Source organism: Symphalangus syndactylus, chromosome X, assembly GCF_028878055.3.
Source record: "Symphalangus syndactylus isolate Jambi chromosome X, NHGRI_mSymSyn1-v2.1_pri, whole genome shotgun sequence".
Lineage (NCBI taxonomy): Eukaryota > Metazoa > Chordata > Mammalia > Primates > Hylobatidae > Symphalangus > Symphalangus syndactylus.
In genome coordinates, this window is record NC_072447.2 from 25827990 (window position 1) to 25847421 (window position 19432).

Below are 19432 nucleotides of genomic sequence, written 5' to 3' on the forward strand. Positions count from 1 at the left end.
CTCCAAGCGTGGCCACATTCATCGGCGCGCTGCTCTGCCAAGGGGGCTGACGCGGCGCGCACGGCCAGGGAGCTCTTGGGGGCAGACGCCGTCCAGCCTCCCGGCCGCCGGGTGCCTACTCCAGACCGGCTCTCTCTCTCCCTAGGCGCCTCCCACGCCCGGGCCGGAGAGCGGGCGCTCGGGGCGACGGACGACCCTGCGCGCACGTGGGCGCAGCCTGGAGGCCGCGGGGACCCTCTCCCATGGGGGCGACGGGAGACGTCCTGCCGGTAGACCTTGGCCAGGGGGTCGCGCTCCCCGCCCGCACCCCTCCCGGAGCCCCGGCGGGGACGTGCGGGGACGCGCCCGGGCGGGAGCGCGCGCGCCAGGCGCCTCCGAGGTCCCGGCAGCGGCTCGGGGCGGGCGGAGGAGGGGCCGAGGGCGGGGCGGCCACAGCCTCCGCCATTCCCGGCCCCCCCCGGCCACGGCGCACCGCCTCCCCGCCCCCGCCCGCCCTCCCCCACCGCGCGCGCTCCGCCCGCCCCGGAGCCTCGCCCTCCGCCACGATGAGCAAATGAGCGCGAGCGAGGGCATGAAATTTAAATTCCACTCAGGGGAGAAAGTGCTGTGCTTCGAGCCTGACCCCACCAAGGCGCGAGTGCTGTACGATGCCAAGGTGCCGCCGCGGAGGGACAGGGAGGAGGCGCGGGCTGGGGGACCCGGGACCGAAGGCGGGGGCGGGGGCGGGGGCGGACGGCCGCGCGGAGCTGGGGGACTGCCGGGCTCCTCGGCCTGCGAGGAGCGGTGCGGCCGGCAGGGGGCGCTCACAGGGCGCTACGCCTGGGAGTCGGGGCGGAGTCTGGGATGCTTCCACTTCCTTCCGTCAGGCCGGGCGGCGCAGGCGCGATTGGGAGCCTCGCCCATGCTTTGTCGCGTTACCGGGGCTACCGTTTGCGCCCCCGACTGCAACGGTGGCCGCTGAGGGAGGAGGCCTCTCGAATACGGTTTCTGTCTTCGCGTTAAATCTCTCCTTCTGTGCGGCCTGGTGCCGGGTGGGCTCCTGTGGGACGCCCTGGCCGTCCGATCTAGGTTCTAATTCATAGTTACAGCGCTGGCCGCTGACTTGCGACGTTGTGTCCCTGGGACCCTAGTCCAGTTTAGGCCCCATCCCTCCTGTAGGCCGTGAACCGCATCCCGAGGGCAAGGTTGGCCCAGTGTTTTCGTACCTCAGGGCCTTGCAGCATTTACGTTTTCAAACTCTGAAGGATTTACGTGGGTCTGACCATAGTTGATGGGAATCGCGCCCCGGGCCGGTCCACCTACGTCTCCGGGAGCTGAGCCACATCTTGCAGCTCCTCAGATTTGGGTGGCGGGCAGGAGTTGGCACCAGGCCTCCCAGATCCCCAAGGAAAGCACCCAGGTGCTTTCATTTCAGAGACCTGGGTTCCTAGGGCCCCTGGGCGAAGCCTTAGGCGGCAGGGACAAGGGCAGTCCCAGGTGTGTCTGTGGCGATGTCTGGACAGCTCTGTCCATTAGAGATGCTAAAGGACATCCCTAAAGGGATGAGCATATTCTGCCTTCAGTTCCCTCCCCTGCTGCTCCTGTCTTTTAACCGCATCTGCTATCCCTCTTTCTCCTCGCCCTCGAGCCTCCTCGGGGAGGGGGGGGGACACGCCCCATCATTAGTCTTAGTTGTTCCCTCTAGGGACAACAGGGAGGGATTCCAGAGTCTCCAGCTAGCCCTCCTGGCGCTGGACATAGGGAGCCCAGGAGACTACAACTCCCAGAGCTCTCAGGGCTGCAGCTTTCATCTAGCCTGGACTCTCTCCTTAGTGACAGATCGGCTGGCCAATGGCTTCAGAAGCCTCACACTGTCTCACACTCAGAAACCAATCACGGGGTGGTTGGACGGATGTTTCCTATTTTGAAGGCGTCCACTCGGGGGAAAAAAATGAAAGGAAAAATATTTCAACCCAGCTCTAGGTCTAAAAGAGGAGAGAATGCTTTCTTTAAAAAAGGGTCTATGAATTAGTTTTCCTGATCTAACTTCTAATTTTCTGTATGTTCTGTCATTTGTGGGAAATATTTGGTTTCAGATTGTTGATGTTATTGTTGGGAAAGACGAAAAAGGCAGAAAGATCCCAGAATATCTGATCCATTTTAATGGTTGGAACAGAAGGTGAGTGAACTTGTTAAACCAGACTGAAAATTGATTGTCTTTGTAGCATAGCAACATTGCAGACTTCTTTTAAGTTTTAGAAACACTTGTAGAGAAGTGTGTTTCATTTCCTGTTTTTACTTTGTAGCATTGCAAACTTCTTTAAGTTTTAGAAACACTTGTAGAGAAGTTTGTTTCATTTCCTGTTTTTACTTTGTAGCATTGCAAACTTCTTTAAGTTTTAGAAACACTTGTAGATAAGTTTGATTCATTTCCTGTTTTTACTTTGTTACCAGAACTTGCCTATTGTGAGGAATAGTTACTTTTAAGTCGATTGTATTTGGATTCTGTCTGGGTGATTCTGGAAACCCCAGTTGTTTCTGTGTCTGAATGAGTTACTTTTTCAGTTTATTTGCCTCCTCTTTGTGATTTTAAAATATTTAAATCGTTTTCTAAAATGTAATTCTGGGGCATTTCTATTGCTTTGAGGTACTTTTAGCCTTTGTTTCATATCAAACTAAAGTACTGAATTTTCCTTTTTGTTCAATTAGCTGGGATAGATGGGCAGCCGAAGATCATGTGCTTCGTGATACCGATGAAAATCGTAGATTACAGCGTAAATTGGCAAGAAAAGCTGTAGCTCGCCTGTAAGAATACAAAAATCAAGATATAAATGTTATCCAATGTGTTTTCTCTTAGTGTTTTAGATTTTTATGATATAAAAGTAATACAATGACAAATATCATTTATTAAGTAATTTTAAATATTTAAAGTGTGTAAGGGGAAGAGTGTTCCTATGGTATTCTGAATAACCTTAGTGTTTTTAGAGTGGTTATTGTATAATTTTCTGAAATGGAAATTACCATTTATGTTCTAAAGTTTAATAATTTTTCAAATGTATTTCATTGCTTATTATATCTTGTTTTGATCTCAAGACTCACGAGTTCAATGTCAAAACTTATTTTAGTTGTTTGCTACTCTTTTTCAGGAGGAGCACAGGAAGAAAGAAGAAGCGCTGCAGGTTGCCTGGTGTTGACTCTGTCTTAAAAGGCCTCCCCACTGAAGAAAAAGATGAAAATGATGAAAACTGTGAGTAGCTTCACTTCATTTCCTTTGGCTGAAAGAACTTCCACCTAGGCTGAGAGAAGGTTTCACTGAAATTCTAGACAGGGAAAAAATTCAAGCTCATTATGTATAATATTTGCCCCATTTATTTTTGACAATTAAAGTAGCAGTCAATATAAGTCAGTAAATCAGTAATAGAACATTAGCAGAGTCATGCTTGTGACTACTGCCCTCTCGGCCAGCATCTTTGTACAAACCCCTCATGGGTGTGTTCTCATGGGATCTGTTCTCCTTTTGGCACCTCCCAGGCCTTGGTCCCATTTATGAATGCAACAGGAAACTGTAGGATCCTAACTGACAATACACTTTCTGATCATTAGCTAGTGTGATTTTTGCATCCATTGAAACTGGTTGTCAAAATAAATTTCTATTGTGAAAGATACAGTATTTGTGTTTGGCATTTAAAAATACATGGAATTGCAGTTTATTGTTTCCAGTGGCACCCGCACTACACGTGAAGATCTGTAGACATAAGGGTTGGTGAAGTATATAATGCGAGTTTACCGGATGCTTTTGTTTCACCTAGCATTAAGCAGTTCCTCTGACTGTAGTGAAAACAAGGATGAAGAAATAAGTGAAGAAAGTGATATTGAAGAAAAGACTGAAGTGGTATAAAGTTTTTATTGTAAAAACTTTCTCTTTGTTATATATTTTGTTTATATATTTCACCGTAAAAATTCACAGTGAAATACTCCAGTTGTGAATTGTTTTCTAAAGATACATCTTTTAAACCAATAATGTAAATTTTTATGACATTTAAAGAAAAGCAACCCTTACTTATAGTCACCGTATGAGTCTCTCAGTGGCTCTTTATGCCCCTAAAACGTTTCCACAAATTATAATTATCTTTCTTTCCAGTCAAAGTATTTGTTTTATAATGATTAATTTTTTTAATGGAGCCTACAGACTGTAATGTCTTCTGCCTGCATCCAAAGTTAGTATAAATCCGAGTGGTAAACTTAAATGGGAAAGAAATGAAATACATATTTGCATTGTGTTTAGTGCCCCCAAACAAGTTAACTTTTGGCCTTTAACATACTTTTAATTAGAACACATGGCATACTATGATTGTTGAGGATTAGCTGGGTTTGTTTCATAGCAGGCCTTCCTTGGATATTGACTCTCCTACTGTTTTAAATAGCTAAAAAAGGAATTTTGATATTGCAGAAAGAAGAACCAGAGCTTCAAACAAGAAGGGAAATGGAAGAAAGAACAATAACTATAGAAATCCCTGAAGTTCTGAAGAAGCAGCTGGAGGATGATTGTTACTACATTAACAGGAGGAAACGGGTATGTAGGGAGAATGTATAAAACATTAATTTGTTTGGCATTTTCATTTGCCATATTTTGCAATCATAGACGTAAGCAATAGCGAATCTTGGAGGAATGAAATTTATATTTTTCAGCTTTGTATTGAGTCAGGTTTTAAAGTTCTCTGCCAGTGGTGCTATGCAGCTGATTAAATTATAACTCACACAGCTCTGGCTGCCCATTAGGGTTGTGTTGGGAGCTTTCCAGAATCCTGCTGCTTGTGCTTCAGCCCAGAAGTTAAGAATTAATTGATCTGTGGTGGAGTCCAACTGCAGGTATACTTGAAGGAGTTCCCCGAGGTTGTTCTAACAGATCACTAAGATTAAGAATCACTGCTTATGTCTATTCAAAAAAGTAATATTGTAATCTACATAAGGTTGTGATCAGTAGAGAAAAAAAGATCAAAGAGATTGTGAACATATTTAAGAAGTTCTATTCAAACAGAATTGGCTTTGCTTTATTTTTGAGTTAAAAAATGATAGACATGACCAGTGTTTCTTGGAATATGTGGTTTGTTCAATTAGGATGCATACATCAGATGTCTATGTTTTTGTTAACAGTTAGTGAAACTTCCATGCCAGACCAACATCATAACGATTTTGGAATCCTATGTGAAGCATTTTGCTATCAATGCAGCCTTTTCAGCCAATGAGAGGCCTCGTCACCATCACGTTATGCCACATGCCAACATGAACGTGCATTATATCCCAGCAGAAAAGAAGTGAGTACTGGCATGTTTGGTGTTTTGTGGTTCTCTCTGTATTAGAGAGGTGGCTTCCATTTAGAACAGGTGACACTTGTCTCTCTTCAGTTATTTTTAATTCATTTAATATTTAATAATTTATTGATAATTCATTGAATCATCTAATATTAAAACCTTGTCACTTTTGTGAAATCTTCAGTACTTCAATAACTGTTTACACATCTTACATGGATGCATTGAAAGTACACTGCCTCAGCACTGAGACAGTTTTTTCAGTGATACTGTTTAGGGCGAGAACTTTCCTTGAGAAGCACCAGAATGGGCAGTAAGGATTTCTCAAAGTTTGTTTACAAACAGGTTTTCATTCCAGTCAGAGAAAGCTTCCTGTATCCTGCCTGGCACACATGACCCAGCTAGATGAGAGGCAGAAAGGTGGTGTTGGAGTTAAAGCAAGGGTTAGGGGTTCACTAGGGTTAACCCGTTTCAGCTTGCAGTGATAGGGGTGTGTCCACCTGTCCACTTTTGCAGCACAGGCTGCTGGACACCTCGTGTGGCCTCAAACGTATTTATTTGTGTTTAATGGGGTAAGTTAAAGTCACTGCTGTACTTTCTGCACTTTATGTTTTCCTGTGTAATCTTGACAGTAGCTACAAATCCATTTCATTTTGTATGTATGTAGGTGTAATATATAATGATTAGATTTAAAGCTGGCCTATTAAAAATTGGCAACTTCATTGTGAATATTTGGAAAGTACCTCTTACTTAATTGTGTCTCTAATCTCTTCTTTTTAATCCTCCCAGTGTTGACCTTTGTAAGGAGATGGTGGATGGATTAAGAATAACCTTTGATTACACTCTCCCGTTGGTTTTACTCTATCCATATGAACAAGCTCAGTATAAAAAGGTGACTTCGTCTAAGTTTTTTCTTCCAATTAAGGAAAGTGCCACAAGCACTAACAGGTAAGTTATATAGCCTGCACTTTCACCCTCACATGTCAGCAGTACAATAATCAGATCCTTATTTTGAAGAGTTCAATCTGATGGTGTGGGCCAACATGTTTGGAGGAGGGAAGGAAATGAAAAGTGTGTGTCCTGGTGGTTTTCTTTTTTCCTGGGTAAGCTAAGTCATCATTCACTTTCATATGGCTCTGGCAGATTTTACCAAGTGAAGACCCCAGCATAGAGAACTTAGGCGGGATGATGAGCAGCTATCCCATTTTGGGGAAGATGGTAGGGAGTGGGGTGAAGAGAGCACAGGCCGAGGAGGGTGGAAGGGGCAGGTTTAAATTGAGCCCCCTCACTGGCTGTTTGTGTTAGTTGCCGAGGTCCCTTAGGAACCTCCTCCTTTTGCAGGTGTGGGATGGACTGAAGGCAGGCCTAGCTAGTAGTATTAAATGGATGTTCACACAGGGCCTGCAAACTTTGGCCTTCAGTAAAAGTTACTTCTCTTCTTGCTCTGCGATGTCACCACTTTTCCTCCCTCAGTTACCGAGCATGCTCTGTTCTTTTTTGAGGGGGCAGGAAGGGAGATCCTGCAACCTAAAGTCTTTCCTTTAATCTCTATAAGGTATTGTGCTCACTCCCTTTTCCCTCTCTTCCTAAGAGAGTGGCCTGTTCTCATGATTTCCACTCATCTGTCTCCTCTGTTAACCACTTATCGTCTGCCTTCATCTACTGCTGTGCTGCAAAACTTTGCCTGCAGGTGAACTGATAACCTTCCACTTGCAGCGCGCTGCCCTTTGCCTCGGCCACCTTGCCCTGCCCTCCCTTTCTCCCTCTGCTTCATGGCTGTCGGCTCCCCAGCTTCTCTTTCCACCTGGCCACCATCTCTCAGCCATCCTTCCTTTGGTAGCTTCTTTCTCCTTTCCCTTTCCCCATGTCAGTTTCACCCCAAGTGAGAGGCCTGCAGGACTCACTGGGGACCTGTGTCAAAGTGCCCAGGGCCTACTTCAAACCTTGAGACTCCTCCGGGGTGGGCTGTGTGTTTTCACACAGCAACCCCGATGCTTTTCCTAGTCCTGCCAGTAGTTACATTTCAATGAGGTGGTAGGGTATTCTTGTTCTTTAGACCAGCGTTTCTCAGCCTCGGCCCTATTGATGTTTTGAATCAGATGTTTCTTTGTTGTGGAGCTGCCTGTGCAATACAGGATGTTTAGCAGCATTAGTGGTCTTCCTCCACTAGATGCCGATAGCACCTCTTTCCTCAGTTGCAGCAACCAAAAATGTCTCCAGACATTGCCATCTGTTCCCTGTCAGGGCAACACTGCTCCCACTTGAGACCCACTGCTCTAAGACACATATAACAGGGGCATCACAATCTTTAATGCCAGCGTGCCTTGCAGAGTTATGGAGAGGGTCCAAGTCGCTTAGGTACATATTTACGACCCTCCTGGAGTAGAGAGAGCGTTTTGTGTCTTCAGAAGCACTCCATGTTCTGGAAAGGCCCTTTGAGCTGTGTGTGACATTCTCCATCTTCCCTAGGAGCCAGGAGGAACTCTCTCCCAGCCCGCCTTTGTTGAATCCATCCACGCCACAGTCCACAGAGAGTCAGCCGACCACTGGTGAACCAGCCACCCCCAAAAGGCGCAAAGCTGAGCCAGAAGCATTGCAGTCTCTGAGGCGGTCCACGCGCCACAGTGCCAACTGTGACAGGCTTTCTGAGAGCAGCGCTTCACCTCAGCCCAAGCGCCGGCAGCAGGACACGTCTGCCAGCATGCCCAAGCTCTTCCTGCACCTGGAAAAGAGTAGGTTCATTCTCGGGTGCCCCAGGCCGGGGAGAGCCAGCGTGTACCTTGTGTTTAGTCAGTGCCAGGCATGGTGCTGAGGTTACGTGTGTGTGTACAGTGCGTGTGATTCCCATGTCCAAAGTGCTCTTATGCTGCCTGCTTTCTGGAGCTGTAGAAAGTTGAAGCACCCGGCACAGATTGCAGTGCGGCTGTGTTGGAGGCAGGACTGGGCTGTTCCCTCAGCCTTTCTTTTTTTTGCCATCGCTCTACCACTTGTGAGCAAATTGAGTTATCAGAATTCTATATATTGTGTAGCTAGGCCTAACGAAGCATTCAAAATGAGCAATTCTAATGGGTTGTTTAGCTTTTTGTTTTCTTTGTACTCTGTCTCTGTAGTCTCTCCATTCTAAAGTTTAATTTGCAAAGGTCTGTCCTAAAATAGCAAAGTAAGAATGCTCAGATTTCCATAATCTCTTCTCACCTCCTCTTAGCCCAACTCAAACTTCATCAGATCTGCTCACCTTGATTTTCAGCTGGAATGTTTCAATGGGCAAAATAAATTAGACAAGAGTTTACTTTCTTTTTTTCCAAAATACACACAGGTTGATTTGCTGTAATATAAAACTTAGAAGTAAGCCACTGCTAATTAATCATTTTAAACTTTGAAAAACTGCTAAAACAGGTGCCATGAATCAGGTACAATTACTGTAGAAACTAACATTAGCTATCATACACTAACCAGGAATTTTCCCCAAATTAATTACAATCTGGTTGTTTAGCCTATGCTAATGAAGCCCTCTTACTAGTAGTATTCACTTTACGTTGAAGACTTCATTCACAAATACAGGGTGCTCTGTGCTTATATCCTTCCACCCTTGACTGCCAAAAACGTGTGAAATGGAAAGTTGATGGCAGCAGGGCCGACGATGTCACCTGGTGCCTCGCAGGCTCGGTGAGTTAGGAAGTCAGCAGTAGGGGAGGCAGCTTGCATGCCTGTCCACCAGCACACTGTGTGGAGGCAGAAACAGAGCTACACCAGCAGGCGCCAAGCACCCAACTCCAGAGATGGAAGCCTGGTGGCCTTCCTTTCACAGAGCTCAGCTGCTCGCAGGCTGTGAAATCTAAGACACCCCTCATAAATATCAAAAACACCTCCAAAGCTAAGGTCAGGGTAAAACTACCTGGAGTCGAATCCCCATGCCCCAGTAGGCGTATCTTGTGTATGACCTGTGCCCTGTTCTTCCCTCAGCCTCTCCTGCTGTGCTGACTCCTTCAGGGGTCCTTCTAAGCATTATTCTGTTGGAACTCCCAAAACTGTCATCCCAGTGCCATTCTGTGTTCAGGTGCCCGTTTCCTTGTGTACATCCTGTCCCTGCCACATCATAAGCTCCTGAGAGAAAGGGCTGACTTGTTGATTGTGTCACCCCATCACAGCTCAGTGTTGGGGGCATAGTTCCAGGTGCATGAAAGTATTTGCTGATTCTTTGAAGATTGGGAAGGCTCAGAAGGGCAGAGTTGAAGAAGACATACCTTTAAGAGAAGCCCTTTGAATAAACAAGTGCTAAAACAAAATCAGGTGCTTTTTTAAAACAGTTTGATTGAGATATAATCCACATACCTTAAAATTCACACATTTAAAGTTTTTAGTGTCTCCAGACACAGTGGTTCATGCCTGTGAGACTGGGGCAGGAGGATCACTTGAGGCCAGGAGTTCAAGATCAGCCTGGGCAATATAGTGAAACCCCATCTCTTAAAGAAAAAATTAGCCAGGTGTGATGATGTGCACCTATAGTCCCAGCTACTTGGGAGGCTGAGCTGTGGCTGAGGCTGAAGCTGGAGGATCGCTTGAGGCCCAGAGTCCAAGACTGCAGTGAGCTCTCATTGGGCCACTGCAGTCGAGCCTGGGCGACACAAAGAGACCACCCTGTCTTATAGATAACTAACAAAATAGTTTTAGTTGGGCAAAATTAAAGAGTTGGGCAACCATCACTGAAATCAGTTTCAGACATTTTCACCACTCCAAAAAAGAAACCCCACATCGACTAGCAGTTACTCATTTGCCTCTCCCTATGTCCCCTGACAACCATTAATCTATTTGTCTCTATAGATTTGCCAGTTTGGGGCATTTCATATAAATGGAATCATCTGTATGTAAGTGGTTAATAAAGATTGGTTGATTGAAGATTGAAAAGGGTCAGCTGGGAAAATTTTTAAAAAGACTGTTTTTAAAAAGGTGCTACAAAATAAAGTGCTGTCTTTTTCTGTTTCTCTTTGTATTTTTTATTTTTTATTTGTATTTATTGATGTGAAATTCACTTATAAAATTAACCATTGTAAAGTGAATAATTCAGTGACACTTAACAGCTTTATTGACACATCCACATATGCAGTTCAATCTAGTAGTTTTTAGTGTATTCACAGAGTTGTGCGGCCATCTGCACAGTCAATTCCAGAACATTTTCAGCACCCCCAAAAAGAAACCCCATACCCAGTAGCAATCACTCCCCGCTTCCCCTTCTGCAAGCTCCTGGCAACCACTATGCTGCTTTTGGTCTCTCTGGATTTGCCTACCCTGGGTATTTCATATAAATGGAAACATAGTATGTGGCCCTTTGTGATTGGCTCCATTCACTAAGCATAGTCTTTTAAGGTTCATCCACTTTGTAGCATGTGTCAGTGCTTTATTCCTTATTTTTTTAACCAAATAAAATTCAGGTGCTATCTGTTATAAAAGGAAAGTCTTATCGTTAAAGGTTGGTAACTTCTGAGAACCAAGTTTAGATTTATATTCTGCAGTTTTTAACAGTCTTGAGGCAGTCTTTAATTCAGTTGCTGTGTGAATAATTTCATCTTTTTCTTTGGAAGAGACACCTGTGCATAGCAGATCATCTTCACCTATTCCTCTGACTCCTAGCAAGGAAGGGAGTGCTGTGTTTGCTGGCTTTGAAGGGAGAAGAACTAATGAAATAAACGAGGTAAAGAATGTTTGATGTTTGTTCCCAATGGTTCCTTCATTTGTGATTACTTCGATTCTATAGGTGGAAGTCAAGGTTCTTGAAGCATCATGTTGCTATTACTGTAAACATTAATCAAAATTGTACGTAAGATTATGCTTAACACTGTGGGTTTTGGTTTCTAAAGTGAAAAAATTGTTAGGATTCCAGCCCTACACTGACAACCATCTTTTAAATAAGTGCAATTATTGAAATACCAGTATTTTTACTTTATAGAACAGATGTCAACACACTTTTTCCACAGAGGTCCAGAGGGTAAATACTTCAGGCTTTGTGGGCCATATGGTGCCTGTCAAGGCTACTTAACTCCAAAAGTAGCCACAGATAGTATGTAAATAAAATGAGTGTGCTATATTCCAATAAAACTTGATTTATGGACACTGAAATTTGACTAGCATTTAATTTTCATGTGTTTGAAAATTTTTTTTTGTTTTTCAATCATTTAAAAATATAACATCCACTCTTAGCTTGTGGGCAATATAGAAACAGGCAGTAGTTGGGCGGCATGTGACCAGCAGGCTGTAGTTTGCTGACTCCTACTTTAAATAACTGATTCCCCTCCATCAGTAACGGTAATACCAATAGCCGTCCCCTCAGGGATGGGCTCTAGGCCACCACTGCGCCAGACACTTGAACCAAATTACTTTGAATTCTCGAGATCAGCCTTGCCACCAGATTTCCACTTGATAGATGGGAAAACTTTTCATTTTAAAACTATTTTTAAGGCCCATTAGGTGATCTGTAGGTGGTGAGTTTGTCAGGGATTCTGAAGACGTCTCAGTTTATCAGCATATTCTGTGAATGTCTCCTAGGAGGTGAGATTTCCTTTTTTTTTTTTTTTTTTTAAGGTGAGTAGGAGTTGCACGGGGAAAATGGCTTTGCTAGGCAAAGAACATTTTTTTCTTTTTTTGGCACAGGGTCTCACTCTTACGCTATCACCCAGGCTGCGGTGCAGTGGCAGGATGTTAGCTCACTGCAGCCTCTGCCTCCTGGGCTCAGGCGATCGATCCTCCCACCTCAGCCTCCCAAGTAGCTGGAACTACAGGCTCATGCCACTATGGCCTGGCTAATTTTTGCATTTTTTTGTAGAGACTAAGTTTTGCCATGTTGCCCAGACTGGTCACCAACTCCTGAGCTCAAGTGATCCTCCTGCCTCTGCCTCCCAAAGTGCTGGGATTACAGGCATGAGCCACTGTGCCCAGCCTAGGCAAAGAGCACTTGATGATGGGAAGAGAGGTCACAGAACTTTCTTCTAGATGATGACTATCTTCAGTAGTGTGTTCCCTAAGGTCTCCTGAGAGACTGCTCAACTCTGCTGTTCCAGCAGGAAAGCCATAAACAAAGGGATGTGACTCTGTGCTGCCCCCTCAATTCATTCATGGCCACTGAGAATTTAATGTCATGTGATTTTCACATATCACAAGATATTATTCATATGATTTTTTTCCCCAACCATTGTGAACATAGGAGCATTGGGCTGGCTTTGGCCCAGGGGCTACAGTTGGCTGACCCCATAAAGAATCTAGAAAGCCTAATTTGTGTTATGATGATTGTTGAGGGTAGGTTAGGAAATCCCTAGTTCAAGCAGTCCCTGACACGCCCATTTTTCAGATAAGAATGCACTACGAATTTTATTATGGAAGGGAAATCGTGAATTTAAGGGGCATCTGAGTTGTCAAGTAAGGGCTATTCCCACTCTGGTCTGCAGTGCGAATGCGCCATCTAGTGGTTATAGGTACAGCTGCAACTTATAGTTTAAAAGTGCTTTCTGGGAAATGGTTGGGGTTCAGGCGGCTCTCACAAGGACTCATGAGACCTTCGTGGATTCCCACCTTCTTACGTACCTCTACCACCGTGTTTTTTGACCAGGGCTCTTTCTCTCAGTTCCAGTCGGTGCTCCACAGTACTAGCGGCTGGTCTGGGCCAGCACATGCCAATAACGATCCATCAGTGGTTCCCATGCATACCCCATTGGGAATCCCCCGACTAGAAACCTACCGTTTTTCCCTGGAAAATGTGTCTTCATAAATAGAAGATTATAAACTGCCTTGAAACACAGAATTGAGTGAGTGAGATAGAGCCAGATGACCTGCTTTTGTACGTGCCAAGTGCTGTTCATGCCTCTGAGATTGCAAAGTCCCGTATGTTTCCTTTGAGTCACTTTCAGAACAGTTCCAAAGCTTCAGCTGTGTGCACTGGGCAGGTGCTGGGGATGCTGTAAAGATGCTGGAACGATCCCTTCCCTCAGTGCTCCACAGTGCAGAAGTGGGGCGCTGGGGGTGGAGACCTAGGCGAGAGTTTAGGCCTGTCTAGGCAGGGGCCAAGGTGAAGCTAGGCCTTTGTTCTGGATCCTTCAGGGCCACCTTCGTGCTTATTAGCTTCTGGCAGTTTCATGTTGTTAAACTGACTATATCAGCATTTCTGAGTTTGTGGGGGCATCTTTCTGCTTTGTCTGCTGGTGGACTTCCTCCAGTCTCACTGTTTCCATATTGAATATGACGTCCCAAAAGCCAAAGTAGCAGCTCAGTAGAGTAGGCTCTGGTTCTATAATTTGCTGAAGTACTTTTACGGAAATTCATCAGAGAGTTTTGAAATGCAACTCTCCCTTTAACAAAAGCCCCAAGTCCACCCACAGTTCTGAAATTCAGAATGAAGACAAATCAGTTATCAGGTTTGAAGTCTATTTCAGTTGATTCAAGGGGTTAAAAGATTCAAATTCGTTTCCATAATGAATCTAACAGCAAGAAATTAAGGAATCTTGAAACAACAGTAATATTATTCAGAACATCTATGGATTAGTTTTTAATGCTTCATTCTTTCTCTAGTGCAGCAGGATTTTCTTTTTTCTGGGTAGGGGGGAAGGGGGGCCGGAGTTTCACTCTTGTCGCCCAGGCTGGAGTGCAGTGGCACAACCTCGGTTCACTGTAACCTCTGCCTCCCCTCGGTTCAGGTGACTCTCCTGCCTCAGCCTCCCAAGTAGCTGGGATTACAGGCGTCCACCACCACACCTGGCTAATTTTTTGTATTTTTAGTAGAGATGGGGTTTCAACATGTTGGCCAAGCTGATCTCAAACTCCTGACCTCAGTTGATCTACCCACCTCGGCCTCCCAAAGTGCTGGGATTACAGGTGTGAGCCATGGCACCTGGCCATGCAGCAGGATTTTCAATAAAGAGAAAGGGACTAAAGAACCTAAACAGTTACAGTTATTTATAGAGAATAACTGTTGCAAGTTAAGAAATTAAAGACTTTTTAAATCTATTTTAAGTGTTTTTGCCTTTCGTCTTTGTTTTTTGTAAGCTTGTGTTTATTTTGATCCAATCACTTATTTTTTCCCCTCTATGTACAATTTACTGTCATAATTGTTAGGTAGTTGGAAGTGTCTCCATTAAGAATAACAAAAGCATTCAATTCGTGCTTTTTCCAGGTCCTGTCCTGGAAGCTTGTGCCTGACAATTACCCCCCAGGTGACCAGCCGCCTCCACCCTCTTACATTTACGGGGCACAACATTTGCTGCGATTGTTTGGTAAGAATCCTGGTTCCTGCTTTCTTCTTTCCATTTTTCATTTTGCATTCTCTTGTTAGCTTTCTGTACACCTTGTGGTTTGGGCTATAATTATCTAACTAAGAAATTTGGGGATCCAAGAAAAATTGAAGGTAACATATCGAAGAAAAGGCACTGAATGAATCTTAAATTTCATAAAAGTTATGTTTGTAATATTTGTACTGCTACTCTGTCTTTGTTCAGTAAGAGTATGGGGTTTTGTTTGATAATGTGGATGTTAATTTCAGTTCCAGTAGAGATAAGGAGGGGCCCAGACCTTCCCTGAGTGAATCCTATGCATTGTCAGATTCTGCTAATTGTAAATGGTTTTGCTTTTATTTTTAATGCAGTGAAACTTCCAGAAATCCTTGGAAAGATGTCCTTTTCTGAGAAGAATCTGAAGGCTTTATTGAAGCACTTTGATCTCTTTTTGAGGTATTTTTATTACTTTGTCAAAACTTAAATCTGTTGCCATATATGTGGCTTTTCTGAACTTGTCTTTAGCACATGGGGATGTCAGCTCTGTGGTATTTTAAATAGTAGAAGTATTACCTAAGTATGGTTGCTTCTAACCATAATGGGAATTAGGAGTGGGTTTTTTTGGTATTTCTTTTTTCCATAATTTCTCTGGTTTCTGAGTTAGGGGCATTCATTGTACAGAGGTGAAGTTTTTTTGTCTCACTAGAAGAATTTAATTAAAAAAAAACCCTTATAAATAGAAAATAAATTTTCTAAAGTAGAAGTGATTGAGATTGATGATAATTTAGTTTTACATTTTTTTATTCAACAGCACCTCAAGCATTGGACTTTCCTTTGTTGCATGTACATAAACTAACTTAAATAGTAGCATTTATAGGTTGGATTTTGGTGTTTACTTTAGAATTAAGAGAAAAGACCCCTCGTCTGTGTTGTCATGTATGAATTCAGACCAAGGTATTGTTTCCTGCAGCTGACAAAGCCAGTTATTTTTTTATCTAATAGGATCATTTGACTTGAGGCTCTGCTGTGTCCTCTCCCTTCCAGATGATGTCTATGGACCACTTTCTCTCCTTGGCCTTCAAGGCTAGTCGTCCCCCTGCCTCACCCAGCTCATCCTAGCTACCTGACTTTGTTTCTTCCTTCTCTTTAAGGAGCATCTCTTCCTTGTATCCAGGCCCCACCCTGACTCATCAAGTAGGATTTACCACAGAGTGGAGAGTATCCCAGCCAGGGAAATCGTCTTGTGGTTTTAAGAGATCCTTTCATGTAGGCATTTTGAATGAAGTGTCCATGAGTGGAATTAGACTTCACAACATTTTCTTGGAAACAAGTTTCCAAAAGACTTTCTTCCCTCCCAGCCTCTTCCTCAACAAAACCTACAACTCTGTTTGGCATAAAATTTTGTAAACTGAAATCAAATAATGCCAAGAAAATATGAAGAGTCAGCTGCAGGATAGCATAGGAAATCCTGCTAATTTTGATGCATGCCTAATACAAAATAGAAATTAGAATTTTAGGAAGTAACTTAGGAGGACTTATTAATAAACCTAGTAAGAGGTTTTAAAAATGTATTGGAAGATATCAACCAGAATCAGTGGACTCAATAATGATCATAAAAAGAGTACACTCATAGAAGAAAAAGAGTTAGCTATCCAATGAGTTTAGACTCAATGTATACTAAAGAAGATTTGCACATTTTTAGGAATTTGGGCAGGTGGGAGTCACTGGGAAACAAGCATAAGGCTAATGTGCTTATTAGTGAATATTGCACATGTGAGAATGTCTTAGCCTTCCATGGCAAAATCAGTTGAAGTTTGAGTCAAGATATCATATGTATATTGCAGATTCTTGAATGACCAGCACATTTTTAACATCCGTCTTCATACATAGGAGTCTTTTCTGCGTCTTGGTACTGTTAGCTAGAACTGTAACATGTTTTGGCATGGCAAATTAGGACACCAAATGCCATTACTAGTTGTTCTGTTCAATTTTTGTGTGACTTTGCTCATATAAATGATGTACATTTCTGAAGTAAGATTTATTGTTTATAATCGTTTTTTATTTTTTATTTTATTTATTTATTTTTTTTTTGAGACGGAGTCTCACTCTGTCGCCCAGGCTGGAGTGCAGTGGCGTGATCTCGGCTCACTGCAAGCTCCGCCTCCCGGGTTCACGCCATTCTCCTGCCTCAGCCTCCCGAGTAGCTGGGACTACAGGCGCCCGCCACCACGCCCGGCTAATTTTTTCTGTTTTTAGTAGAGACGGGGTTTCACCGTGTTATCCAGGATGTTCTCAGTCTCCTGACCTCGTGACCACCTGCCTCAGCTTCCCAAAGTGCTGGGATTACAGGCGTGAACCACCGCGCCCAGCCTATAATCTGTTGTTTTTAATAGTTTGTTTGAACAACAGAAAAATGTAGAAACATTCATGGGCTTCCCCCACCCCCCCAACAGAAGTGTTTATATAACCAGACTGCCACCTGGTGGAGTGTAGGTTCTGTTTCCATTTGTACACCTGATGATGGTGAAGGCATTCAGATAAGTAGTAATTCACATAGAAGCTGGATAAGTGCAGTGAGAATAATCAATATAGAGAGATCAAAATTATAGTCATTTTTTTCTTCCTAATACCAAAAAACAGTTGAAATGTTAATAGGTTGAAAGTCAATATTTTGCTTGATGGTATTTAGTCCTTAGTATGGTGCTCACTGGGGCTATTTTTTTTTTCCAGGTTTTTAGCAGAATACCGTGATGACTTCTTCCCAGAGTCGGCTTACGTCGCTGCCTGTGAGGCACATTACAGCACCAAGAACCCCCGGGCAATTTATTAAAATGTTGATGGTTCTGTAAGAGCAACTGCTCTGTCTAGTTTGGCGCTCTGGGTTCCAGGTGAACAACTAACAAGGTGGTGGGTCTTTACCCACAGCACAAACACAATGCCCACCTTGGGGCTCTGTTGTTTGAGTTGCCCACATACTGCAGTTATTCTGTTAGGAATGATTCCCTGGGTGCCTGAAAGTGCTCTGACATGACACTTGTTACTTTGCAGGCCATCTGTGATGGCAAGGAAAAAGCAACTATGTTCACAGTGAAATATTCGTGAAATAGGTTAGGCCATTTCAGTAGACACTGCAGTTAGTTAGCAAGAACCACATTGTCTCTTTATTTGTTAGCATTAAACAAATATTTTTTGCAAATTGGTTTTATTTTTTTGATGAAGCCGAGCAACTCTGTCCAAAAAGGTTTAGTTTGTACTTGGAAACCACAAAGTAGTCTCAAAGTATTTTAGAGGGAATCGATATTGATGGCAAAAGAAAATTTGCAGCTATGCATTTGCTTCTAACGGTTCCCTCTCTGTGAAACATTATTTTTGGTGATCTAAAGAAAGCATTGCCTTTCTTATTTGAGATTTTACAGCTATACTTTGTTGTGTAATGTTATGGTTCCCTTTCTGTAAAATGTTATTTTTGGTGATCTAAATAAAGCCTGTCTTGTTTGAAAGAACCAGGAGAGAGAGTTTTCACTCTGGCCTTGTCCTCTTTAATGCAGGGTAACAGTGGGGTAACCTTTTGACTCATAACTTTAGGTTTCATTTTGTTTTTCCTTTGGGCCTTTTTTTGTTAAATCCCTCTTTGGTTTTGCCTCACTTGGCAGCAGGACCAGACAGTGGTTCCTAGAAGTTCCTGCAGTTCTGTGCTGTCTTGTTGCTGCATTGTGGTCTCATCTGGGGCCAACACCAGTTTCTCCTCCTCCTCCCTCATTACCAACTGACAGTCTCTGCAGTCACTCCTCTAATCCTTATTTTAGTCTCACGTGCCTCCCCTATCTTCAGATGTTTAAGAAAGTTCTAACTTCATAGAAATGGTATCAGTACCATACCAGCATTGAATATAGCACCTGCCTTATACCTCACCTCAGCAGACCTTAACTTCCAAAGATCACTGGTTGTGAACAAGGGCTACAAGGATTTTTTAAAAATCTGTAGATGGTTTCATCAAAGTGACTTATGCATACACTGACCAATGAGAATCAATACTGTGCACTTAGTTGCTAAGTTAGACGTGGGTTTTGGAGTCTCATCCGGAGTAGTACTCAGGTTCGTGGTAGCTTTTATCTCCATTTGGTTTATGCAATGCTTATTTGAATCTGGCGCACCTGCAGAGTGCTCTGAATTGCTTAAAAAGTTGAATCAGTAATTACTTATGGCCAGGAAAAGGAAAAAGATTTTCCTTTTAAGACTCAACTTGTTTAAATGTCTCCAATGAAGTGAGCACAGACATTTATATAGGCACATACCTTGAGTTTACAGTTAATTCATTTTCTAATAATGAACAATTATTTTCTTCCCCTAAAGGCATTTCTTAAATATAACTTCAAAAGTTGATGATGTGGCCGGGCGCAGTGGCTAACGCCTGTAATCCCAGCACTTTGGGAGGCTGAGATGGGCGGATCATGAGGTCAGGAGATCGAGACCATCCTGGCTAACATGGTGAAACCTCGTCTCTACTAAAAATACAAAAAAATTAGCCAAGCTTGGTGGCGGGCGCCTGTAGTCCCAGCTACTCGGGAGGCTGAGGCAGGAGAATGGCATGAACCCAGGAGGCGGAGCTTGCAGTGAGCTGAGATGGCGCCACTGCACTCCAGCCTGGGCGACAGAGCGAGACTCTGTCTCAAAAAAAAAAAAAAAAAACAGTTGATGATGTGTAGCTTTGGTTGATTTAAGTACTAATTTTTCATCAAAACATCTAACCCTCTGTTGTTTACTACTAATAATTCAAAATATTCCTCAGATAAAAATATTTAAATGTCTATATAATCCTTATACAAATTACAAATTATCTTCCTTTTGTTAATTTTTAAATTGTTACTTTCTTAAACTGCCAAACCTTACAGT

The 19432-nt window shown here is 43.4% G+C and overlaps 1 protein-coding gene across 3 annotated transcripts; it reads left to right on the forward strand.

Moving 5' to 3' along the window:
* The first annotated feature begins 429 nt into the window (after positions 1-429).
* Positions 430-18042, forward strand: MSL3 (MSL complex subunit 3). 3 transcript variants are annotated; one of them, XM_055268196.2, is made up of 13 exons: positions 430-655; positions 2076-2158; positions 2689-2784; positions 3126-3226; positions 3789-3871; positions 4430-4552; positions 5134-5294; positions 6078-6236; positions 7758-8020; positions 10868-10977; positions 14443-14542; positions 14911-14995; positions 17270-18042. In XM_055268196.2, exons 1-13 carry the CDS (start codon positions 554-556, stop codon positions 17367-17369), a joined length of 1566 nt encoding a protein of 521 aa, XP_055124171.1. In that variant the 5' UTR covers positions 430-553; the 3' UTR covers positions 17370-18042. The 3 variants fall into 3 exon arrangements, with proteins under 3 accessions (XP_055124171.1, XP_063490554.1, XP_063490555.1); XM_063634484.1 differs by lacking the exon at positions 430-655 and adding an exon at positions 868-983; XM_063634485.1 differs by lacking the exon at positions 430-655 and adding an exon at positions 1052-1068.
* Positions 18043-19432: the final 1390 nt, after the last annotated feature.